The 27,017-nt window shown below is 39.7% G+C and overlaps 1 protein-coding gene across 7 annotated transcripts in view; it reads right to left on the bottom strand.

Moving 5' to 3' along the window:
• ANK2 (ankyrin 2) overlaps positions 1–27,017 on the bottom strand; it is a gene marked incomplete at its 5' end in the record, with an annotated part of 325,477 nt that overhangs the window by 73,232 nt on the left and 225,228 nt on the right. For 3 of the 7 annotated variants that reach the window (XM_084285774.1, XM_084285773.1, XM_084285776.1), the window contains 12 exons: positions 1,238–1,318; positions 2,805–2,877; positions 8,272–8,370; positions 10,917–11,015; positions 13,126–13,224; positions 13,331–13,429; positions 14,897–15,094; positions 16,460–16,558; positions 17,065–17,163; positions 19,177–19,374; positions 20,479–20,577; positions 26,173–26,370. In XM_084285774.1, coding sequence (XP_084141900.1) covers positions 1,238–1,318; positions 2,805–2,877; positions 8,272–8,370; positions 10,917–11,015; positions 13,126–13,224; positions 13,331–13,429; positions 14,897–15,094; positions 16,460–16,558; positions 17,065–17,163; positions 19,177–19,374; positions 20,479–20,577; positions 26,173–26,370 — 1,441 coding nt within the window. Of the gene's footprint in view, positions 1–1,237; positions 1,319–2,804; positions 2,878–8,271; positions 8,371–10,916; positions 11,016–13,125; positions 13,225–13,330; positions 13,430–14,896; positions 15,095–16,459; positions 16,559–17,064; positions 17,164–19,176; positions 19,375–20,478; positions 20,578–23,098; positions 23,198–23,369; positions 23,469–26,172; positions 26,371–27,017 lie in introns of all 7 variants that reach the window. The other 4 variants (XM_084285777.1, XM_084285779.1, XM_084285775.1 and 1 more) reach the window with 2 other exon arrangements.

Here is a 27,017-nt window from a genome sequence, read left to right on the forward strand (position 1 = left end):
ATCCTTAAACACTCCTCATGGCTGGCAGTACTACAAGCAAAGAAAGCAGCAGTAAGAAACACATGTGCATGTGTGTATTTATGTGGTATATAAATAAACTGCTAAATAAAACTGCACAGTCACAGAGCAGGAAAGGCTCATTAATGCCACAGAGTATCTCACATATTTAGACCCACATAATTATCCTTGAGCAGATGAAGTAGGATTTTTAAGGTATTCTAAAAAGTAAAGAATTCTAAATAATGCTAGTGCTAAGCATGAAAATTAAAGAATTACTTACATACCAAGCCAAAATATTTGACAGACAATACGGCCCTTTACTTTATACTGCCAAGACTGGATTTTAGGAGTAAGAATAGTGTATTATTATTGTAACAGTATACTAATTATGCAAGATAACTGTTTTCCAGGCAAAATGTAAAATACTTAACCACCAGGGATGAACAGGCTCCACCATGGAACCTCAAGTATTTATTTGCTCCAGTAGTTTTGTTGTGTTGAACTTTATCATTATATGCTTACAGCTGGCAGGTTTACCATGTCACATTAATTTATTTCAGAACATACTACGTCACTTCAAAGCTGCCAAGAACATAGTATTAGAGAAACTTTATTGCAAGCCACTTATAAAGACTACACAATCACTAAAGTTCATCTTCTTTATTAAAAAGTTCTCCACTCTTTCTGTCCCCAGCTACTTCATGTTCCTCTAATAAATACCATCCACATTAGCCATTTTTTCAACATCCTCAATATTTTGCCTCTAGAAGCTGTTTTCACAAGGACAATGGCATGAGGTGCTTTAATTGTGGCCAACCTGCTTAGCAACCTGCAGCAGGATCACAGACAGAGGCACTGCTGGTGTGAGTGCTCAGTGCAGCCCTGAGAGGCAACGTGCCCGAGTACCTGTATCATATTGGCTGGCTATTGACAAACAGGAGGTGTCAGATGGTAACAGGAAGCAGAGAATGTTAATTCAATGCACCGGAGAGCATTAGTCATGCTGGATGGTCACGGTAAATTCTGCCAACTAATTAGAGATACAGGTAGCAGATCTTGGATTTTCTGGCTTCCCTTATTCCTCCCACCTTTCAGGACACACAAGCCCAGCCACACTTTATAAGTAACGAAAAAAAGCAGTGTTAGGCACCCAGCTTAAGCGAATTTCTGTTGCTTCAGCACAAAAATAAAACAAACAAACCAAGTTAAACAAAAAGAGAAAGTTTGTAAATCTTACTCCATGAATTTCTGCTAACAGCACCTCTGCAACTATATACTTCCCCATCACTGAAGCGTTCATCATCAGAGTGTTTAAAGGCTGTTCAGCATACAAATTCATTTGAGAAAAAGAAATACCCTAAATATTAATCCCGTAGAAGCAGATAAACATACTGTGCTTTGCAGATTTAAAGATGGCTAAACAGTAGTTCACGAGAATAGGGGAAAATGAAACAAAATGAACATAAGGCTACAGGTAATATAAAGGTCTTTTGTCATCATAATTATACAAGTATTTGGATGTTCTTCAAACAGAGAAAACACAGCATTAACAAGCCTGACACAAAGAACTTAAGTGATCATTTTGCAGCAGAAAATAGCTTATTTTGAATATAAAATAAATAAAACAAACAAACACTTGTTTGCTTTGACTTGCAGCTTTGCAAGCATTAAAAAAAAATAGTATCTGGAGCCTAAACACAGTACTTTCTCAAGTGTAACTCATTTATCAGTGTAATTCGCAAAGTAATACAAGCAGTTTAGGAATATGAATGTGAGTAACTTCCAGAACAATTTAAAACCACAAGTGCATTCGTGTTCTTTGTAAAAGAAAAAAAAAAAAAAAAAAAAAAAGGAAGAAATGGTAAAAAAGAAAAAAGAAAAAAATAAATTGTGTTCCTAAATCCCTAGGATATTTTGAAGCTACAACCTCTCTATAAATTATTTATACAAAAGAATAGTAACCATAAAATATGACTTATGTAAGATACTGTAGTATTAATTTACACTTCTGATTATCAAAAAGAACTTAGAAAATTTTTGCAAGTACATGTATATGTATTTGTTGCCCCAGTGATTAAGATTCGTACGATGTCATTCAAGAACTTTTAGAAAGGGATGTTTTTAAGCTATTTCCTTAACTCTGTGCTGTTTAAAAGCACAGTGCTTTATCAGTCCCTACAGAAGTTCACAGAAATTTTCTTGGGACTTAGCTAAGCGATACTACATATGCCTCTCGTCTGTGCACACAATAAAGTCTGGGACCAAAGTGCCAAAGTTATTAGCATGTTGTTACTTTATGTCATGCTGTATGCATCTGTGATTTGTGTGTGCCAAATACTCCCTCTAGGGAACAGTGTCCTCACCTTCCACCTTAGGCATCTTCTTATGTGAATGTTTCCAATTAAGCAGAACTCCTAGATATGTGTATCTGAAATAAGTGGCTGTGATCCAAAAATTTTACTGCTCAAATTCATCTTTATGGGAGGGTCAAATCCAGCTTTGGGACTGCTTTACATTTAAATTTTGAAATGTCAAGTTGAGAAATGTTTGCATTTGCTGATTTGGTTCAGATAAGATAGTAAGCTTTTATTTATTTTTTTTTTCCTAAAAAAGAAGTTGCATTTTGGTTTGGGTCAATTTTTGGCATACTTATTCAAATGCCATAATGATTACATCATAAAAAAATGCTATTACACAGATCATCATTTCAAGCACTGTAAAACGAAGATGTATGGAAGCAGCTATCCTAAACCTCTGTTACAGGTGGCATAGGTGGTATGGAATAGGAACTTAAAGTTGCTCACCTTCTTCATCTGAAACATCCAGGACCTCGGTCATTGTTTCCGGTACATTTAGCTTGTGTTTCTCTGTTACAGTCTGCAAAGACAGAATCATCAATCCTCAAATTAAACAACAAAAGAGGCAGCAAGTTTATAACAGAGTATTTTCAACAGCAGCAGAAGTGAGGATCTGTTGAGACATTTCATAATGTGATTCCCCTTCCCCTAACTATATTGTTTAACATTACTTCAGAAGCTCCTGTTCTCAGTGCTGTATAAGGTGACATTTACTCTGGCAGAGAAGTAATACAACACACGCACAAAGATAATGAGCTGGTCAGAAGGAAAAAAAAAAAAAAGGAAAGAAAAGCAAGTACATAGCAAATTTATTTATAAATGGTGCACGCAGAACAATTCGGTTCAGTGTTTCCAAGATGATTTTAAAATGAATTAGGTAATGTCTACAGAAGAGATTCACAGAGTTGCATGTGGCATATGGAAATTATTAAATCGTAAAGCATTTGGAAATGAAGTTATGAATGATGTGAAATTTTTAAACTAAAAAAAGATGTGAAGGATCTACACAGATCACTTGAAACATTTCTTTCTCCTCCACTCCCCCCAGAACTGACTACACTGCATATTAATGATATCCCTTTAATAAATCATGTGTATTCCCCCAAATCACATACACATCAGAACAATGCTATTTGGAGATTCTGATTTTGTGGTACAGGGACCAAATACATGCTCAAAAGACACTAAGTGCAAGAGCACAGAGCAGGAGAACGCTAGAAGATTTTCTTATATGTGACTTTATCTGCATAAATAAGGAGGAAACACGAGATGCCTACGGGTGCTGAATTAAGAATGGAGGATATCCTTTTAGCATCAAGACAGACATCAGAAAAGTAGATAAAGAACACAATGAGAGAAGCTGCGAGAAGTGCAAGGTGTGAGAAAGCTGTCTGAAGTAAGCTCTTCAGTGTTCCAATACAAAAGACAAAATGTCAAGGACTTAAACAAGAGCAGTGATCAGAACAGCAATAGTCACAACAGAAAAATAAATATTTCCCTGGCTCCACCCAGCTCTGTACAGTCAGCTGAACTGAGGAGCTGTGGAGGGGAGTGAACTCATCACCCCTCGAGGCATGTGGCAGCAGATGTGCCCCTCTGGCGTGGAGGGGAATGTCAGGAGACCGGTGGTGTGAAACTCCCCCTGAGGTAGTACTTCGCTCCCCATTGTGGATGGTATCTATCAAGCATAAATTAACATTATACGCAGAAGCAGTGAAAGAGCGTACAATCCGAGTGCTAATTAATGTCAGCCAAATCCCCAGGACTTTACGCAACGTGATTTTGGGAAAATGCCCATTGATATCAAGCAGCAAAGTCAATAGCTGTCACCATCGCACAAAACCTACCAGGTATTTTCCAGACTCTGCCTCATATTTCTCCTTTTCTAACAAACTGACAAAGATGGCACTCTTGATTATTCTAAGATACTGCATTTTCAAAACTAACAAAGTTACCAATAGAGTAATTACTTTGGAAATCTGCTTAAAGAGCCTGCTTTACAGTTTTGAAAATTTATTTATTGTGACAGCAGTTCTCAATTCTCCTGAGGTACAGGGAAAGGACAATGACATTTGTTTCGAATGGTAATCCCAATTAGGCCCCCTAAACTTACTTTTAACCATGATTCAGGAAATCAGTTGTTTCTGCTGCAGTGCTTTTCGTAACACACGTGCTGTGTTGAAAAAAATCGTTTATATTCACTGAATGCCTCCACCAATATGTTTGACTTTTCGCCCTGCATGCCTACAGCTTTTCACAGATACAACTGCAGTAGGGTGACAAAGCCAGCTGTGACAGATGGAGAGCATGCTGTTGTTCAGGTGACATTGACCTTGTCTCTTCAGCAATACAGCAATGAGTTAACAAATGCATCCTACACTAAATAATAATAATAAAAAAATATCACTGGCACCATGCTAAAGAAATAAACCCAAGTGAAGGGGGGGCTGTGCATTTTTCAAGTGAAATACCAAAGTGTACATGAGTACCAGTTTACTGGCATCCTAATTGCCATTATAATAATATTTACACAAATTTTAACACAGCTTTGCTATTGCCAGTTTGTAGGTTCCCCAGGTAAAATAACAGAAAAGTCAGGAAAACAAAGGCAGAAGGAGATGATCAAGTTCTGAAGAAAGGGGAAAGAAGTGGACTGCCTAGGAGTCACAGATGCTAGTTTTTGCATGTTTGTTGTATTACCAAAATTTATTTAAGAAAACTTGTTTCCCCAGTTTGGCTTATGTACAAAACCCATTGGATTAGAAGAACAGAGGAGTGAAAGGATGCTACAACACATGGATCCACAAGCTACAGGTATAGAGTATCTTCCCCCCTGCCTGTCAGGTATTTTGTGTATTGTCTTAGCATTCACATAGATCTGCATACCCTAGAACATAAGGTTAATTTATCACGGCATCAATTTATTCATAAAATAGATTTGTACTGCTCCTGGATAGTAACAACCTCAGGCACTATTATTTATTTACAAAGAAGTAATGATACTGTATTTATTTCCTGATTTTCCCTTCAGTATAAAAAAACTTTTACATAATTTAACAACCGAAACACAGTCTGGAAAAATGAATCAATGTGTGTGTATATGTGTGTGTGCGTATGTGACTGTATTTCAGAAGAAAAACTCTGTAATATCATCTCTGAACTCAGTAAGAGTTATTAATGCTACATCAATTCCCAACAGAAGCTGGGAATTGTTTCGTTGTTGTTATTTTAAACAAAAATATTTTTATATTTTTTTAACTGATAGGCACATTAATAATGACAAATACAAAATCTGAAATCCTTATCCAGTTCCATGAATGGCCCACTCACTATTGTTTAGGGCCACTGAGAACTCTATTCTGGACTTCACTTTAAGCTTCTGTATTGAAAACTTTCTTTGCAGGGCCAGAATTTCATGTGTTCACACAGAATAATTCAGATGGATTTATATAAACCTGCATGCACGTTCAGCAATTGCTTACTCAACAGCAGTACAGCATAAAAAAATCACAAGGCTCCTCATGCATTAATTTGTCTAAAAGAAGACTATGCCTATTTGTATAAATAACCCCAAACTCTATTGCACAGTAAACCTTTGAAAGTCTACCTTATTCTGTTTTGCTTCCATTTCATCTCTAAGCAGAGTGAAAATATGTGCACCTTACTCTATTGCTTTATATTCATGTGGCTCCACTAACAACTAAACTTGTAAAAATAAGAGGAAAATTTGTTCAAAGTTAGACCAAAGGCTTTGGCACTGGAGATTTTTTCCTCATCTCAAATGGCAGTGACTTGAATATTAATAAAGCATCAGCCTCTCTAACATCCTCCATGCATCACTCTGCTACAACCTCAGAGAATGAAGTAGCTATGGTGACAGTACCTTTTTGCACTGCTAAATGCTGGTTTGGCAATACCAACCTCATCATTTGGAGAACTTTATTGCAGGGAGTGCCTATGAGTGCCTGCTATTTATCCCTCCTTTTTAGCACTTGTTCAAAATTGTGTTTAATCAACAGTAACCACCATCATCAACAACAACAACAACAGAGGTTTACATTCTGTATATCCCTAAGGTAAAAGATTCAGACAAATTCACATCTGAAAAATCTGCTGAGTTCACTGAGGGTTCCCACCTGGCTTTTAAAAATAGTGGTTTGTACACAGACACAGTGCAAGATTTCAGATTTCTCTCATATGCAAGTATCAGAGTTCAGCTATGCAAGTAAGTTTCAGCATTTGATTCAGCCCTAAACCTCAAGCATCTGGTATCTGGTTGAAAAGGCCACTACTCTCAAAGTTTAAAGAAACATTTATCCAAAGTAAATAACTCAGAGGTGTCTTTTCACAGTTGGATCCTTATTATTACAAAACATACTGTATGTATATATGACAAGGTACAAGGCTCTACAGCGCTGTGCAATGTACGACAGAAAGGAAGTTACAACTTATGTCAGGCCTGAATAGAAAAAGGGTGACAGGACACAGCAAAGAATAGACTAAAAACAGCAAAGGTGTCATCTGAGAATAAAAAAATATATATGCTATAGAAAATAGAGCTAATGTTTCTTAAAAAAAATTATCTAGCTTTTATACTTTTTTAAATCTCTAGATATGTATGTGCTTATGCTTGTGTGTGGTCAAATCAGAATGTGAAAGAAGTATCAACAAAAATCTACAGTCCTTACGAAGAGACTTCTGGAATTATGTTGGAATTCCTTGTCCAAACCTGACTCAGTCTGATTTTTGCAGGTCTTTAATAAATTATGGCTCACTCTGTTTGTAACCCTATGCCATGCTACTTTTATTCCATCTTCCTCAGTTAATAACAAGGAGACTTGCCGTCAGCATGCAGCAAAATCAAATTTTCCCATTTCTTTAAACAAGAGTGCATTCCTTTGCCTTCCCCTAGCCCCCTCCCTAATTGAATAGTGGCATCTATTAAGCAATCTGTGAGCTCCTAAATGACATCTAGATCTGATAGGTTTTCTAGACTTCTGATCTTACTTGCATTTAAAAAAAAAAAAAAAAAGCAGGATCCTACAACAAGGTTCCAAGATAAAATGCAGTAATGGAAATTTATAGTAAAATTGATTTCTTAAATGATGCACTATTTTTGATGTTGTCCCTTCCTAACTTCTAAAAAAAAGTTGTAGATGGGAGGTAAAATTACAAGCAGAGAAAGCCTTCCCCTGTCAGTTTGTCAAAATACATGTTTTTTCCTGGCTTAAAGCAACAGTACCACCTTGCCGATGGACAGCATCTACTATTCACAAACCCTGAAAAATACGGATTACCAAGAGTGAGAGGACTGAACACATAAGGAAAAATTCTTCCGTATTTTGCAAAAACAGGATCCATTTGAACTGAAAGTGCCTTGAGTGAAAAAAACGATTGATGCGATTCAGAGCCATCTAGTGAGCATCATTAAGCTTGGCACCAGTCCACAGCTGGTAGAGTCCAAATGCTAAGAAGCCTGCTGTGGTGCGCTGCAATGGTTGAGCCCCAGCAGGTGTTAAAAGAAATGTGGAAATGTAAGAAGAGACTGAAAGGGAGAGGTAAAAAGACAAATAGAGGAGCAGGGCAGGATCTATACAACAACTCCCAAACTTCTGGGAAGTTTGGATTTGTGGCTCAGACCCATCTCCAGATAAAAAGTTTTACTCTGCCCCTCAGTAGTTGTTTTTCCCTCTGTATGCACATAAAATTTGTTAACTGGATCAGTAAAACCTGATGTATTGCACACACTTCTACATGCTAAAAAGATATTTTGAAAGCACTTTTGCAAAAACCTGACAGAAAAGGGGGGCTTAAACTAGAAAGTAAAAAGAGGTACATGGGGAATCTGAGGGAAGAAAAGAAAGACAACATTCTGAATAAAGAAGAAAAACATTTTAATGCAGCTGCAACTCACAGTTGTGGTGGTAGTAATCTCCTCCGTTACAACCTTCAGCGTATCGACCACTGAGATATATCCCAGACGCCTAGCAATAGCTAAGGCAGTGTTACCATTCTGGAGAGAAAAAGAGAGAAGAGGAGAGAGAGAGAGAAATGAGAGGGAGGATTGTGATGTGAACCAATGAGATCACTCTCAACACTGCATGAGCCAGCATTTCCATCCAAAACAAGGCGCAGCCTAGGAAAATCACTGTTTTTTTACCGTTACATCTGACTCTGTCTTTGTAACTTCTTTAAGACTATAGCTCTGATTACCATGGTAACACAACACACTTACATCTGCCTGCTATTCTAAATTAAAAAAAAAAAAAAAGTGCTGTATGTTTTAACCCTTCGGTAGTCAAATTCCACTACACAGACTGTCTCGTCTGCAGAAGTTCATGCTTCATTTTGCATAAACTGACTTATATTAAACATATTCTTCTTTAAAAAGTATTTTTAAATCTTACAGTTTCAATTCCAGTTGAAACTGTGAGATCTTTATCTGGTGCAACTCCTCTCTGAGGAATACAAGATTACAGCTATATTCTCCACATGCACTTTAAATCCTCCTTACAACAAAAATGTATGTGCAAAAAGTACACAAAAGCTGCTGATGGTAACAAACACAAAAACAAGCCTATATGAGGCTTGGGTGTTGGCAACTATTTTCCATGTAAATACATTTACTTGCAGTTTAAATGACCATGATATAGAGATGTGCCATTCGGGAAATGCATATTACAATGATAATTTAGTGAAATTTAGGGAAATGCATATTACAATTATAATTTAGTAATTGTTTAGGCATATTTATCTCCAGTTTATCACCTGGAACATTAAAATAGATTGGGAGATAAGCACTATTAATTCAATTTTATGAACATAGATTGTAACCTTTCATTTTAAATGAACAGTAATTAAGATTGCCATCTGTCTCACTGCATTTGAAATTCCACTCAAACTGCCTCAAAATAGGGTCCATGGCAATTTATTTCGAGGAGCTCTTCCATTGTAGCATAAGGCCAGCCACAACAGGAGGCAAAATTAATGAACCTTTTCATGAAAAAAATAAAAGAAAAATAAGTATCAGAAACTTGCTAAATCGTCCATAACTCTTTTGAGGGCATAACTTCCCTGCAGAACTGACTGACGGGACTGGCAGCCTGTTCTGAGTGACCTGGCTCTTTCTCTGCGATGTGGCAGTCCGTGGGCCCTGCGTCACTCAGCTTGGGGAGGGGGCAGAGGGACATAGTCCATGACTCTCCATAAAGAGCTGCACACTGAACTGTTTGACATTACTTTGCACTGAACCGAAGAACAACATGCTAGCCTACTAGGGGAATCGTGGAAAGCCACCGTATAGCTCTTCACACTGTATTGGTTTCTCGCGTGATACCACTGCGCTATGCGCAGGGTGTCGGCCTGAGGGTTTCTCTTCCTTCAGTATCAGCTTTAGTTACCCATCATTTCAGTTCTTCTGCATTAGCCTAGCTCAGCAGCCCTGAAGCAATGCAAGGTTTGTGGATTAGCACCACAAAATGAATAGATAAGCATCTTTACAGCACAAATAGTGTGATTGTTACTGTCACTTGCACAGTAACTGCCCATATCCCACTCCCATAACCTCATGTCAGCTGTCTCATGTTGAAATTCTCTTATGTCAACCCAAAGGTTGCAATATATGGACAAGAACAGAGTTAGAATCTTAAAAAGCATGCGAACCATGCAGTGCAGACACATTCCTGAGACTCTGCTTGGATTTGGGTAAGTGTTGGCATGACAGACCCAACTTGAGGACTGAATTCAAGTAAAGAAACCTTTGGCTGAATGTGTCCAGCAGAACCTTCAGGCCCAGAAGCTGACTAAAGATTTCCTGTTGATGATACACATATGCTGGTATCTTGGATGCATGGTTTGGATACTGGTGTCTTGGGTCATGGCACATAAACTGCTATCTTAGCTAACTTCACAGAAGATTATCCCATGTGACTGTCCCAGGACCAAACAGGTCCCCCCCAGTGCCAGTCTAGGCATGCACAATACACATAATACATGGTAGCCGGAGCAACTTTGGGAATGACCACAGGTTTTGGACTTTCTGGCTACATTTTAAAGATTTCCCAAGTAGAGGTGACTAACAACAACATCAACATGAAATAGAACAGTTGCATTCCCAGCTGACCATGGAAAAGGAGCTGTGCAAGAGGTTACTCATGGTCTTTGAAGAGGTATTAACATCCATGAACTTAGTAAGAACCTAAAACAAACAGAGAACCAGTGGGTAGAGGGACAGCAATCTGGATTCAAATCTTCCAAGAAACCCAGGTTCAGATTTCCGCTTATTTTTTATGGAAAAATATTTCTCAAGATACCAATTCTCAAGATACCAACAGCTCAGAAATCAGCTTCTTCACATCATATACAGCTTAGTGCACACTGAGTTATATCTGAACTACCTTAAGAGTGTAAGGAAAAGGAGAGGAAGTTACTTTTACACATCTGACAACCAGCTGTCTGAGGAATACGCTCACCAAAACAAAGACTTGCTATTAAGCCTTAAGAAAGGAAAAGAAAGAACTATCTAGGGAAACATATTCCACAGACACTTCAAAGACTTACAGTGGTGATGGCGTTGGGCTTGGCCCCGTGTTGGAGAAGAACATTGATGATGTGAGTGTGGCCTTGCTGAGCAGCTTGGTGAAGAGGGGTGTACCCATTCTGTTGTCCACAGTGGTCACCATAAAAGCAAACAAAGAACAACAACAACCAGCAGCAATTAGATTAGACACTTTGGTTTGCTTAATTCTGCTCCTTTTGAGACGTTTCTAAAAGAAATCAGGCCATCAACTGACACTAAGATGATATATCTACAGTAATAATAACATTCTTTCCCCAGATTAATGAAAACTTAAAGAAAATATTTTTATTCATCTATCATCTTACATCACACAATAAAAGCCAATTTCTGGATAGGAACAGCGAGGAACAGCAAATTAAAGTGGTATGCTAAAAACACAGAATCATAGCTGAAGCAGAGAATTTTTCTCTTTCTCTTGCCTCTTTGCTTTCCATAGAAGCCTTAAGATTTGCCTTTAAAATATTTGATACAATTTAAGAATATGTAATTTTTTAACAGCAGTGATTTCATGTCATTTGCTTTAAAAAAGACTAACAATATATACCTGTTAAAAATTGCAATCATTTTAGCCTTACTTTCACTTCGAAAAGTCCTGGTCAAGCCATAATTACACTGAAAAACATGTACACAATGTCTGTATTAACAAACATGCTTAACTGTATATGTTTATCTGCTCCAGTGATTCAATTCTGTTGTTACACAATACAGAAACACAGCCAAAGTGTACTTTGGCTAGTTGATCTGAGATGGTATTATGTAAGTCCAGTCAGGCAATTCATTTACAAAATGATTTGCAATTGGTTTGAAAGCAAGCAGAAAATAAACTGGGAGAAAATACCAAGTTGATTGCACTATACAGGTAAAACCTGAGGGCAGGCCCTGAACACACTCTGAGAATCATCTCTTTCGCAACTCAACAGATGCAAGTAATGCTATGTACAACTAATTAAACAGTGATAGTTTAGAACTGTTACAGTTCTTAAATGTACAGTAATGCACGCATGGACTACTAAGAAATCAAAGGAGGATCTTATTGTAGGTTGTAGTGCAAAGTATACTTACTATCTTAACTTAAATATCAGCGCAGTCCTTTAAAAACGGAGTTCAGTAATACTATTTTTCACTGGAGATGGCATAAAACATCCTGCAGGCACGAGAGCTTACTTATACTTCAACATGCCTACCCTGAATCCAGCCAGGATTGATTTGCTCTAAACCAAGTGCACAGTACTGGTTGACAGACTGCCCATATTCTTATTGGTCCCTTGACATGAGATTTCGGAGAAGCCCTGCCCCTTACTGTCATATAAACTCACTGACTTCAATGAAATTACTCTAAATTAGTGAAATACCTGGGGGAACTAGTATCAGAATTTGTTCCAGTGCCCCCGTACACATTGAGTGGGACCTAATACTAAAGATACAAGTATGTATGCCCCTTTAGTTAGCTTCTAAATACCTCAGCTTGAATATTTCACAGTCACCAGAAAGTCTGTTTTTTTATATACTCTGGAGATATGCACATCTGGCTACACAAGGCATCACATTTGTTTGCTAGGCACACCAGTCTATATTTAAAGGAATTGCTGAAGTTAGTCGTTAGACATTCAGTCTGGCAATTTGGTCCACTTAGTAGACCTGTTCAATAACAGGAGACCCAGCTCCCTCTTGAAACCAAACAAAATGTCGCCAGGAAGCTGCATTCTCCCAGGGCTGCTGCTTCCTTTCCCAAAGTCATGCCACCCATGCTTTGATTGGCAGTAATTCTTCCCACTCTTCTCCCAACAGACTGGAGAGAATCTGGCAACACCCTCACAGTATTTGAATTGTTATTTATCAGTTTGGCAACAGACAGGTATTACACTGGTGTAAACCATGTGTGAATGCGATCAGAAACAAGCTTGCATTTGTTAGTTGCATATGAAAATAAAACAAAAAAACACCAGCACCAAAAAAATAACCCCTTACACACACCCAAAGAGTTACTTGACTTTTCTTTTGTGAACACTACACAAGGAGATGTAGCAGACAGAATGCATTCCAATACAGCCACAAATCAGCAGATATGGACACCTACCATCCAATAACTGTAGTTTCATAGTGAGAAAGGCACCTAGTGGTGTGTATCAGCAGCGCTTGGTTGATAACTTCATAATAAAGAGCAAAAGAAAGCAATGAAATATTCTTTACCTTTGTTTTAGCATTGACATTTGCTCCCTGCTTGAGAAGAAAATTCACCATTTTGATGTTTCCATAGTGACATGCCACGATCAAAGGTGTGTAACCGAGCTACAACAAGAGAACAAGGAAATAAAACTGCAAGCTCAGTGGAACATTCCTTTACAACGATAGCACCCCTTGGCACACTGGAGACAGTAGTCACTCCATGATTTACCTTTGTCTGAGCATCCTGGTTTGCACCATGTTTTGTGAGTATTTCGGCAACATTCACTTTATCCTCTTGAGCTGCAAGGTGTAAGGATGTCAGCCCGGTCTGGAGATAGAATATATAAAATAAATAAATAAATAGGGGTAAAAATAAAATCTTCTTTACATGAGAAATCGAGCCTTTCTCACTTTTGCATCTTTAAAAAAAAAAAAAAAAAAAGAAACCAGACCCTAGCTATAGCTTAGAAATGTGTTTTTTTTTTTAAACAAAGTAGAGTTGATGTTTCTTCTGTTCTGGCTGACAAACAGCTCCACAGCAATTATATCACCAGAACCACAGCGTAAATGTTTCAGGAATCAGTGATCACATTCATATTTTATACAATAATGTCACTGGAGAAGCTGTTATTACTGGAGAAGCCCATTAATAAATTAGGGCAGGAAGCACAGTCATTGGGCTTCCCACTCCTCAGACGGGAAAGGGAACCTTGACAACTGCAGGCACAAGTCAGAAGGAAGAAAGGAACTCCAAAAATAGATCCCATTCAAAGACACCAAGGATGCAACTTTGCCTAAAAGCTCTCTGTGATCACGCAAACAGTGCTCGCCCATGAACAAGGAAGAGAACAAATTTTGAAAGAGAAATGAAAACTGCCTTGTTTTTAATTGGTTATATAGCATATTACACTAATTCCAGGTAATGAGACTTGAGCCTTCCATATTGAATTGTACAAACAAAAGCTGCAGCCTTCTGACCTCAGGTGTGCGAGATTTATATGTATGTGCATGGATAAATCTGGTGACCTATAAAGACCTACAGTAATAGGTTTTTGAGGAGCCAGCTCATTTTCTTTATAGGGCTCATCATGTAAAACCATAGAAAATCCAAAAGACTGGAAAGGTCCTCCAGAGCATTATTTTCTACTCACTACTCCACTGATACTGTTGTTTTGTTATTTGCCAGAGGCTGCCAATTTCTTCCACTCAGAAGGAAGGCTGAAGGGTAAAATATATGAGGAAAAGAGCCTTTGCTGGCATGAGCACTAAATTCTTTTGGACTGTAGCTCTCAGGTTTCTGTTATACGTTATTAAATCAGCCCATGGGCCCACAACCTCTGAATTTTACATTCCTCCTCTTTTGCAACTAATGTAAAATTCTAGCAGCATATATGAAACAGCTCAGGGATGGCAAGGTTGCAACACAACAAAAATGCTGCAGTCCTGCCTTCTTGAATGCCCCAGAAAACATTTTCTCCTGTAAGCCCTCTACCAGAGCCAGGTGTTACACCGTTTTCCTCCAGTCGTGGCAAACAGCCACAGCTCCTCCTGTGGGCTACCCGGTACAGCCATTAATTGCATGATCTAAGTTAACTGGTCAATCTATCTGCCATGCCTTGGTTTCCCCTCCATGCTTCTACTGTTCACTCACCTGTCATCACTTCTGCAGGCTCACAAATTCACATATAAGGAAGTGAAGCAGACAATTTCTAACAACACTACATGATTCTCATGCTGTGCTTTGTATCTTAGTGGGTACTCCCACCATAGTACTTCATCTCCAGTTGTGAGTTACCTTTGTTGCCACATGGATATTGGATCCTTTCTCCAAAAGCAAGGTCACCATGTCAGTGTGACCTTCTTGGGAGGCCAAATGAAGTGGGGTCACTCCCTGTTTGGTCAAAATGTTGGTCTCAGCCCCGTAGTTCAGTAGAGTGGTCGCTATCTGCATCTGATTTTTCTTGGCAGCGATGTGCAGAGGGGTGTATCCATTCTAACAGATGTCAGGAAACAAAATGAGAATAAAGTTAACAGCCACGTAAGCCTAGGAAGTCAGACACCTTTGAACCAGGTAATTTCCTGTTACCCCATATCACTAGAGATGGGACTCCATTATATTTTCAGTGCCAGCCATGTCCCACATTGCCCTGATGTCCTGCTGCTGTCGCTGTCTGTTATTTTCTCCATACAAACTGGAACAAAGCAGGCACTCGCTAGGCAGACAGGACCTAATACCTCCAAATTAGCCTGAGTTTGACACTCAGTTTTTTAATAACTTATATTGTAAATATTCGCCTCTGAATGATGGGTGACATTCCCTGGGATGAATGATGGGTGCACACTCTTCATTACATTACGTGTGGTTTGGGATCGTGTGCATAGAGGTGTGTTTGCATATGGGATTTTGATACGTGTCAGTCATGACTCTGGTTGGGAACAGGGATAGGGATGAATGCTTCTCTGATCAAATGAACCATTCAAGCAAAGGAGAAAGGTGCTGATGGTATTTTCTGGCAACAAGGCAACTTCCCACCTTTAATTGCTTTACAGAGCACCAAGTGGGAATTCTGGCTCAGAGCAAACAGTCTCTGTTGGAGGTGTTCCCTCGGTTGGTCTGTGTCTTCTTAAAAGGGAGCTTTCCCGAGCTATCCTACTACAACTGAAGCTTTCCCAGCATAAACAACAGCTCTCCTATCATCACTTCAAGAACTGGCTCTATTTTTTAGCAGCATGTAAAAAGCAGTTTCGTACAGGGTAGAACATGCCGAAACCGGTACCAATTCTCTTGTTATTCTCTCCTTTTGTTAGCCTGTGCCTAGCACAGTGATATCATAACACAATTCCTAATCCCTGAATGAATTCTGCTTATGTGTGGTCAGAATATACACATGGTTTCTAATATTACATAATCCTAAAGTGAGTTCCAACTATGACTAAAGCTCGCAAATATAAAAATGGGCAGAGAGAGGCATATATATGCATACATGTATCTATTTCTTCTTTTTCAGGGAAGGTCTGGAAGAAGAACAATTTGGGCAGGGTGTCAGTCATCTAGTTGGAAGCAGGGCCAGCCTCCCAGGTTAATTAGGGACCAGCCAAGTCACATTTTGACCACCTCCAAGGATCCCTGGGGCAACCTGCTCCAGGCAGTGAGCCCTCCACCCCTTGGAGGCTTTTTTTGTTGTTGTTTTTTTTTTTTTTTTTAATTTACACTGAACTGCAATTTCCCCCATGCCCGATGACACCTGGCACTGCCTCCAGCTTTCCACAGAGGATGGGGAAAAGCGTTGGGAAGGAGGGAAGGGAGGAAGGAGGAAGGGTGGCCATCGGGGTGGCTGTTTGGGCGGCCGGAGCTCACCTTGGCGGTCGCGTGGGGCGAGGCGCCCTTCTCCAGCAGCAGCAGAGCCACCTTCTGGTTGTCGTAATGGGCCGCCACGTGGAGGGGCGTGAGGCCGTTCTGTAAGGGCGGTTAGCGAGCGTTAGCGGGCCGTGGGGCAGCGGGGGGGTTAACGTTAGCAACGGTGACCAGAAACCACAGGCAGTGGGCTAGGCTGTACGATATGGGGGAGAAGCAGCTGAGGGTGAACACGAGCAGCCCTCAGAGAACCCGTTCCCGCAGCACAGGGAAAACTGGCCTCGCCCCCGTGTTGGTTTTTTTAATTAGGATTTTTACAGTTTAGACAGCCTGGTGGCATCGGTGTTTCTTGAGCCACAGAAACACGTTTGTTCTCCCAGCCGTGCACAGCGTGCCCTCCTGTGAGGAACTGAAACCCAATGGGCAGCAGCACTGCCTCCAAAGCTAATGCCCATAATCATCAGCCTTGGGAGAATGTGACCTTAATAAAGCTAACAGACCATCTGAAAGCAGCTGCAGGCTTCCTCCGCGTGCACATTTCACACAGTTAGACCCTAAGTAAGAATCCAAACCACTGCTGATTGTTGTTTCCTCTCTCTGGTGAGTACCTTGCCAGCTGAATCGGGAGAGGCGCGACGCTGCAGAAGGAGCTTTGCCACTTCCAGGCTTCCATATTTGGCCGCCACATGTAAGGGTGTGAATCCCTTCTGAAAAATTTCGGGAGACAGAAGAAAGTGCTTGTGTTAAAAATCACATTGACATCTCCCTTTCAAGAACCACGTCGCTAAACTAGTAGTTCTTCAAGCTATATTCTAGCTGTTAGAATCAATCACCATCTCTAGAAATAGCATCATCCCTTAAGAGCAGTTTAGAAGCATGAAATACAAAAAATACTTTCCCCTTTCATTATCCTGTCCAAAGTACATGGCGACAGTGTGTCAGACATTTTATCTGATACAGATTCTGCTAGCAACATACACTGTGTGGGCAATGAAGGCACTTGTACAAATTCCTATTCCAAACCAGCTGCATTTTCCAGTTTCACGATGACAGCTTTAGAAATATTTCTTGTGTCAATTGTTGCCAGTAACAATGAAACACCAACTAAATTCAGCGAGACAAGCTCCAAGCCTTATATTTCTTCTTGAAAGAGTTTGTAGAAAAATGATTTCCATTTGTGTTTTTTTGTTTTTTTTTTTTCCCTTTTTTAATCTATACGGTCACCAACCTCTGCTGCAGCCTCTGAACTTCAGCTAAAAAAAGTCATGCCTGACTCAACGCTAGTGCTTTTGGAAACATTGGAAACATGTGGCAAGACAAAAATCTTGCCTTTTGGAAAGAGTCCTTTTCTATTTGTTCTAGAATGCTTGTCAGTAAAGCACAAACATAAGGCCTGTGTCAAGCTAACATGCTGCTTGCCTACTCATTTAATTTTAAATATCACGTTGATAAGGAAAACTCACGAATGCAAGACAGTAGGTGGCAGACTGCACCACTGCCCTGACTGTAATTCCAGGGAACTACAGTGACCTATTTGCCTGACACATAAGTGATGTATAATGATTATTATCATCACCAACTTGTTCCATTAATCCCACCACAACAAAAGTTTACGTCAGGGAATCAAAAACATTTCCAGCTCATGAATCACGGGTTTGTAGAAAGATTATCTAGAGGGCTACATCTTTCCCTCATAATTATAAAATGTTTCTGCAGTACTAAAGCAACTGTCATAAAGCCGTATGGAAAACTGGGGAAGTATTTAATGTATTTTTAACCGTTTTAATGTGATTTAACAGACGGATAAAAGGAGAACAGCAAGCATTCCCAGTAATCCATGGATCATAATTTCAGATTGCTAGTTTAGTCTTGTGAACCCTGGAAGACACCCCATGATTCAAAAATATGTTTTAAACTACAACTGTGATATCAGGGGTACTTCTTTAGACCTAAAACAATGGTGAGAATCACTTATTCACATGTGATAAATTTAGGAAAGTTATCTTGGCATATTCACAGTACCTATTCACAGTACCTATTTTCTTATGTGTTCATCAATGTTATGAATGTATTGGTAACCATTTTTGTCTAAGAAAACAGCAATATTCCACAGATTATTTCTTTTGTCAGTCTAGAAAAATGGCCTATTGTGTCATATGCTATCTCATTTATAGAAATACTGAAAATAGATTCAGAATTAGATGAGTCTGGACAGATGCTGAATTGTATAAACATGCATTTAGGAACATTCCTTTCAGCTAGTACAGACCAGATTTATTTTACTATTTAAATAAACAAGTTTTTGAAAAGCAAGCAGGCCTGTTCATTAGAAAAAAAAATAAATTGCTTCCTCCTCCCAAATCTGCATTTTATACTCTGAAAATGTTTGGAAAAAATCCCTACTTGTAACACAATGGGATAGAGATGAACGAGGACTTCAGGTACATTTAAATTTGTTGTGGCAATGTATTTTTCATGACCTGCATTTAGCTCCTGTGGGAACCAAACTCACAACTTTAGATGACAGCAAAATATGTCAAAATTTGATTAACTTCTGATGTTACTTCAGTCTACTGGGTTACTGTGGATTAAATAAGAACAAAAAAAGACCCAAACTAGCTCAATTTCTCAGAGTGAAAGTACCTTCTTCATGAAACAGACCTGCACAGGAATGCACTGCCTGTGCTACTAGAATACAGACACAAAGCATTTTGTCTTACTTTGGTGGACATGGAGTGTGAGGCCCCTGCCTCTAGGAGCACTGACGCAACATCAACTTGTCCCTCTCTGGCAGAGATGTGCAGTGGGGTGTACCCATTAGTCGTTGCAGCATCAGGGTGGGCCATGTGCTGTAGCAGAAGCTGGACAATCTCTGTTTTACCCAAGCGAGAGGCAATGTGCAGTGGAGTCTGTTCTTCCTACAACTCAAATTGAGTAGATAATTAGTGCAGGTAGAACTATCCTGAACACAATATTGTGTTGGATCCCAATGGCTGTCCCTATGCATTGGTCTTGCAAAAATCTTAAGAATTGATAATACAAAGAAGGCAGTAAAGGAGGGCTTGCCGGTTAATTCTGGAGATGAGCTTCAGCAATGTCTTATCAGAATAGAAAGATAGGAACTACGAAGAAAAACATTTTTTTCCTTTTCTCAATAATATGACACACAGCTTCCATCACTTGCTTTCCTCTGTGTTCTTATTTGTTGTACACCAACTACCTTGCTCTTCAAATTGTCCCCTTGGTTTCAGAACCTGGCAGTAACTGCTACCCAACCTCTGATGCTTGGATTTAGGACGCTGCTGTGCATCTTCTTGGTTCGATGGAGCAGCTATTGTTGGTCTCAGCCAAGTATATTGTACAGGGCTTGGCTAGAACCGGAGTTAATTTTCTTCACAGCAGCACATAAAGTGCCGTGTGTTAGATTTGTGACCAGAACAGTGTTAACAGTACACTGGTGTTTTAGGTATTGCTGAAAAGTGCTTACACAATGTCAAGGCCTTCTCTGCTGGGTGGCGATACAGCCAGGAGAGCTGACCTGAATTGACCAGAGTAATCCATACCATGTAACGTCATGCTCAGCAATAAAACTGGGTGGTAAGTTTTTCCGAAGGAGCTGTTGCTTGGAGACTGGCTGGGCAGCAGTCTGCTTGTGGGAGGTGGTGAGTGATTGCCTTTCCTTCACTTCTAGGGGGAGGGCTTGTTTTGTTCCAGTTTTTTGTTTCTGTTTTTTTTCTTTCTCCTTCACTTATTAACCTGTCAACCCAAAAGTTTGTCTGACTTCTGACCTTCTGATTGTCCCCCCCATTCCCTAGCATGGGGAGAGAGCAAGTGACTGAGATACCAGCCGGTGTCAACCCACCGCACACATTCTGTACATTACTGGTTTTGGAACCGTTTCAGGTGTGCTTAGTGTTGAACCCACAACTCAAATAAAAATGAAATTGCTCTTCCTTTGCTCCCCTGCTTCTGCTACATTTTTGAGTAAGAGAAAGCAAAAAAGTTATAAGCAGAACACCTACCCTGGCTCGGGCATCAACCAAGGCCCCGTTTCTCAGGAGGCAACGAACTACTTCCACCTGCCCAGCACGTGCTGCCATGTGCAGCGCCGTTTCTCCACGCTGCAGAAAAGCAAAAAAGTGTCAGTGTCCCAAACCTCTGTGAAGAAACAGAGCTCCGATGCTGCAAATTCTGCCCATGCTTCGGCTCGTGTAGAGACCCGCGTTTCTGCCCACTGAGAACCTGGCTTCAGAGCCAACGACAGGCAGTTAAGAACAGTGTGTGCATACATGTCACCGGGTTGTGGTCTGCAAACTCGGTGATCCTGGACAAACATAATAACACTCCAGAGGGTTAGGATAAAAGTCCTGGTTTATACAATATTCTGCCTTATAGAGTCCCCTGGTTACATGCATTCCTCAGCCTTCTACACACGGATGCATCAGCTTGTGCACCATACAGGAGGTATGAGTGTATTGAGCCCATCTCTCCTGAGGGACAGTGAGGCACACAAGCCTCAAGATGGAAGGGCATTTTTTTTCCAAATGCTCTCCTCCTGCACGCTGTGTGGAGCTGGCAGCTTTAAAAGTCCTTGCAGTGGCTGTGCACAACTGAGCCAGCACACAAAATGTGTAAAATCTGTGCTCAGCAGCCCAGCTCTATCTGCAGGCTACAGAATAAATGTCATTCCAAGCCTTTTGCAGCCCACAGAATTTGAAGGAGTGTATGAAACTTTGGAAGGCTAACTGGAGTGATGTGGAATTTCATATCTGAATAACGAAGTACAGATGATACATTCAAAGCATAGATTTGCACAGGAACACTGAAAGTGACTGCTCCTTGATGACAGAGTTTCAAGCTGAATTTTGCACAGTTCAACATTCTTTGAGCTTACTGTCATAAAGTGGACTAAAACAGTCCCTGTGCAGCTCATCTACATCTGGTACATTAGGTACTGCGGCAGTTCTGCAATCAAGAGCTCTGTATATACCTGTTATGTTTTGACAACACAGCAGGACTGAATGCTTCTATGTGTTAAGTTCCTTCTCCTTACTATAGAACTGGACCATATTTTATGACTGTCAAGGTAACATATAACTGCCAAACCAAACACTCTTGTCAAGTTCTTTTGCATCAAAAATCATGTCTACTTGTCCTTCTGCCTAGATGTAGCAAAAGAAGCAACCTGAGTTTAGCTTCTGTTATGAATTTCTAATTAAAGCAAACTGTCTTCACCTGGAGTTCATTTATTTAGTCACTTTAAAATTAACATTGTATTACCCGCTCTGATTACTAAGTAGGCAACAAACAAAATCCCAAAGCCCCAGTTACAAACCTGAATATGGAATTTCATCTATATAAATTTTATTACCTGAAGAATGAAGTGTTTAAAATGTGAACAAATTTTACATTTCTCACCCTCTAAAGATCAGATTGCTATAAAGACCCTTTTGTACTTGAATTAGCAAAGCAATTTAGCTTTTGAAAACAGTTAGTAAACCAACAGGGAACTTCAGCTTACGAAGTAAAAGCCAAGACACCTGTGTCGCACAAATTGTAAAGCATTAAACTTTGCACATATGTATCCAGTAATACCACCACAATACTTTTAATTGCTTCCACAAAAATTTCGTGTTGGATTCCGTATCATCAATAAAGTTTTTACATAAGAATTGCTTCTATAAAGAAGTAGAAAGCAGTAAGAGGTTTTCTCAAGAAGAGTCTGTTCTAACAATTCAGGCAAACATCCCCGCATGCTGAGCGCTGTCCCTGGGTTCCACTTAAGATTTTTCTAACTGATGGGAAAAACTGCCAAGTCCAGCATACCTGAATTAATTTGTTGCTGTTGTTGTTTTCTTGCTAGGAGCATTTATTTATAACATTACTTGCTGGTAAAGAGCTGCTTTCAAAGTGCGGACAGTCAGAAGTTAAATATTTGTTTATGCTGACAAATAAAACCAGTAAGATATCTATGAAATATAACTCAGGAAACTATCGTGTTCTTTTTATTATTATTATTCTTGGTAACTAGGCTATTGGTACACAAACACCATTTCTATGGTAAGTCAGGTTCTGCATTTTGTTACCTCCCAAAGGTCACATTTTCTAGGTTTACATAAGTTCTTTCAAAAGGCACTAGGTCCTGGAATTTCCTGCATAAAAGCAACATCTTGAGTTTAACATTTTTGTTTAATTGTTAGGTTTAAGCATCTCATATCCTTTCACTAGCACAAATGGCACAATTTCATGACAGCCAGCAAGACTGCGCAAGCAGAAACTGGAGCCATTTGGATATAAATTTCATCATTCTGAACTGAAACACAGTCTTTCCTGTGGCTTGGCTTACATTCACAGCTTTGAAAGTGTTTGGTGAGCTTTGTCTGTTTTTAAGGGAAACTTTTACTTATTCAGGCATTGCTGAAGAGTACGTGAAACCACAGGTGGCTTACAATGCCTATACAATAGTTATTTTCCCCTCAGTGGTGATTGGGAAAGGTGCTAGGATAATTTATCCTATATAATATCCTATGCAATAACGTAATGAAATATCATTCAAATGTGACCTTTGGTTGAACTGCATGGTAGGCCGGGCCCCTCTGAAGGAGGCATGACACAGATGATTCTAGTCAAAGCCATACTCACAATGTTAGTGACATCGGGAGAGGCTCCGTTCTGCAGCAGAAGGAGGACTATGTTCAAGTGGCCCATAAATGCAGCCACATGTATTGGTGTGAGGCCCGACTGCGAAACAAAGCAAGAGCAGTTTTACTCCTCTGCACCGGCATAGGGGAGGGGCTTCTTCGTTTCATTAAAACATAAGTGAAAGTGAGGCATGACAGGAAAGAGAAAAAAAAGGAAGCAAAAAAGGAGAGAGAGAAGGAATGTTTCTTCAGGGTATGAAACATTTTTCTACCTCTGTTATAGCCTGGATTGAAGCCCCATATTTCACCAGGAGTTCCATGACTTTGATGCGATTTTTCTTGCAGGCAATGTGCAGTGGAGTAAAACCATTCTGTGCAAAAGACAGTCATGTTAGTTAAAAACATGCAACTACACTTTCCACACAGCTCCATGCTGGTGCGCTGGGAGCAGAAGGGTTAGAGTACCAGAAGCAAATTTTCTTTAAGCACAAGAGGTTATGAATTACAGACATCTCCCAGTAGTTTGAGGCAGAACAAAGCAGTGCTGCTGCTTTCTTCTCAGGCAATGGAGAGAAACTGAACTTCCACCTCTGAAAACCAAATACAGACATGCCTGTTCTGACTTGCAGGTGCATGTGCGCACGTGTGTATGTATGTATCTGGTTCTGAAGGCTGCACATGTGTGTGTGTACAAATGATTTGCAGTAGCTTCCAAGATTGCCTAACACAAGAAATAAAAAATAAAAGAAACAATAGTGGTAACTTTGAAACCATTCAGTCTTTTGAGATGTACAAAGTGCATTTTATACCTCTCTATAGACAGAACAGAGTATTTCTTCCAGATTCCACCTCATTTTTTGTCTTTATCTTGTAGGCTTGTGCAAGCCTTAAGCACCTATGTGTATTTATTTTGTATTTGCGCATCAATCTACAGTATACTGTATTCGTGTTTGTGTATGTGTGCATTTGCAAGGACACCTTAAATTAATTGCCCTACTTCAGCTGTGGTTTCACAAAGTCTCAGTATATTTGTGGCCCTTCTTCCTTTATTCCTGCCCTGCTGAGTCATAAAGCACTGTAAGCAAGGTATCAGCCCTCATCTGGGTTAAAACTAAATAGGACAGGGCAGGAACAGGAATGAAAGGGGAGTGGAAAAGGGAACATCTTAAACCAGTATTGCAACCTAGCAATCTTATACTGTGAGACAGTAGGTTTAGTGTTGTGCTTACAAGCAGCAGATATTTGTTTCTTTCAAAATGCTCATTGAGTAAGACTGGGGCTCTTTCAACAAAGCATGGCTCTGTACTGTGTACGAAGCATATACGCATACTTTGACTTTAAGCTCTTTTTATGTACTGTTACTGCTAATACAGGTTAAGTGTGTGCCTAAAGCTAAGCGAACACATTATTCACTGTATTGTCAACATTTTAGTGAACAGCACAAGTAACGTTTTCAGACAATGTCAAATAATGGCTGTATTTTCTAATGAGAGGGGTCAGTATTGCTAAACACTCAACTAGTAGCAAACAATTTATCAGTGAAATCTTAGGTCCTAGGAAGAGACACATGACAGATTATTCTACCGTCAGCTTCTGTTAAGAGAAATGTTAATTACTAGTTGATTTGAAGGTACTTTAAAGCATACACAGATTGGAAAAGCTGAGAACTCATATAGTGCTTGTATCCCTAAATTGTTTTGCAAATAGTAATTATTACATTTTTAAATATAGATGAAAATAAATTATTTGTAAAATTTGTTCCATCACAGTACTCTCTGCCGAATATTACTATTAGCCTTCCCTAGTTTCTTAAGAAGTAATCAAAACCATTAGATATTCTACCTCCTGCACATCATATCTCAATATATTTCATAGGGAGTTTCACTGTTTCAGAAGTCATCATATTTTCCACTTAATTTATTGCCTGAGTTGATTTGACTTTCCTATTTCTATTTAAGCAAGAAGCAGTTTGATGAGCGAAGGCATAAAAAAATATAGTACTAACAGAAATCATGTATTTAATGTATTAAATACTGTAAACAAGCCAGAGGTGACAGGTCCCTGATGGGAGAGGAATCGCGAGAGTACGAGAGAGGGGGAAGGAGAGAAGGAAGGAGCAGCCTGAGCAGTTCTCCTTTCCTTTCAGCATAGATGTTTCTCGGGGAGGGAGGAAGGGAGAGGGAGGTATATTCTGGTCATGGAAGGAAAGAAAGAAGATGTGGGGGCTAGCATACAATGTGTATGTGTGGGCAGCTGAGGAAAGTACAGCTATAGATAATCAGAAGACTGGCAAGAAAAACAAGTCCTGACTGAAAACAGCATTGAAAAAGACCAACCAATTGAAAATGATGCTGGAAAAGACCAAACAAGAAAAACATAAGATGAGGAAGGAAGAAAAAGGGGTTATGAGATTTGCAAGTATAGAGAGGTCAAGAAAAATGACAGAGCAGAAGAAATATTGTCTGGGTTTGGATAGATTAGACTCTTGAAAGCTTTTTATGCTCCTGAAGTCAAACATGATGTTTTTCTCTGAGTTAGGAGATGATGGTTTGCACAGTGAGTGAAAGGAATCATACCTGTTTTCATGTAAGCATCAGAAGAACTGTTTTTTAAAAAGGAAGGAACATGGCACCTAATACAAGGGAATGTATTAATCTGATAAATACAGAAATATTAGTTTTGTCATATATTTTCTCCATGCCGATTAGCTTACTGATTTAGTTGAAAGTTTTTAAAAATTATTTGTGTATCACAACATAGTATGAAAAACTAAACTATCAATTCAACAAAATACCAATGCATAAGTTATCGTCACCTAGAAATAGCTGTGACTTTAGGAACTCTGTGGAGCGTCCAGACCTGACACTACAGCCACTGGTCATGGGACATGGTACATGACTAAGCTTAATGATAGGAGACAGAATACTGGTAATGAGTAAGTGTGACAACCCCTTTGTGACTGCAGCTATTCAGGGTTGTTGGAGTTTCTTGACAGTTTTCACTTGGCTTTACTAGTAAGAGCTACTCATCTGCCCTTGGTAGGTTTGCTATGTGACACAGGTGGGACAGGTTTACCAGGGCACGAGCATTGGGATTTGCTCTCTTGTCCAGAAGGAGCTTGGTGACACGATAGTGGCCACAGTGTGCGGCCACGTGGAGGGCGGTCAGGTAGTCCAAGGTGACATCGTCCACAGGAGCTTTGTGCTGGAGGAGATGTTTGACACATTCCACGTGGTCCCCCTGGGCCGCCATGTGAAGTGGGGAGAGCCCATTCTGTGGCAAAAGAAAACAGAATGGTAACTTCTAGCACCTCTCTCCTAAATAACAGCACATTCTCAAAGAATGCCACTGGGACTTCGCAGAGTAATCCCATCACCGAAACAGGGCTGCATTTGAGCTACAGATGGAATTAAAAATAAAAACTCTAGTCACCCTTCCCCTTCCAGGAAACGCACTGAAATTTAGAGAAACATTATATAATTAATTAAAATCAGTTGTTAATCAAAGGAAAATCATCTAAGGGTCTTGCCTTATGATTTAATATTTAATAAAACATATTCAACATATTATGTTGAAATCTGTGGGAAGCAGACAATTCAAAGGAAACAGAACTCTTGCTAATAATATGCATAACATTTTACATGTGACGAGAGATTTAAAAAGCACCGTGTTTAAAGATAGGCTGTAATACAGAGACTCGGACTGGTAACTGAATTGGTGTGGCCAAAGTGACTGTTACCTGGAAGGAGGGAATTATTCCCAGTACAGTTCTCCTCTGCTCAGTCCTCAACACAGGGGAATGTCCAGATGCTGCCACAGCAGCCCAGATGTTTTGCCCTAGCTGGCAACCTCTGCCTTTGAATGGGAGCATGTGGGAGTCCTGCCTGAAGCACGCACAATGTATGTGGTAGGGTCTGTTC

Source organism: Netta rufina (assembly GCF_964035555.1).
Source record: "Netta rufina genome assembly, chromosome: 4".
Classification (NCBI taxonomy): domain Eukaryota; kingdom Metazoa; phylum Chordata; class Aves; order Anseriformes; family Anatidae; genus Netta; species Netta rufina.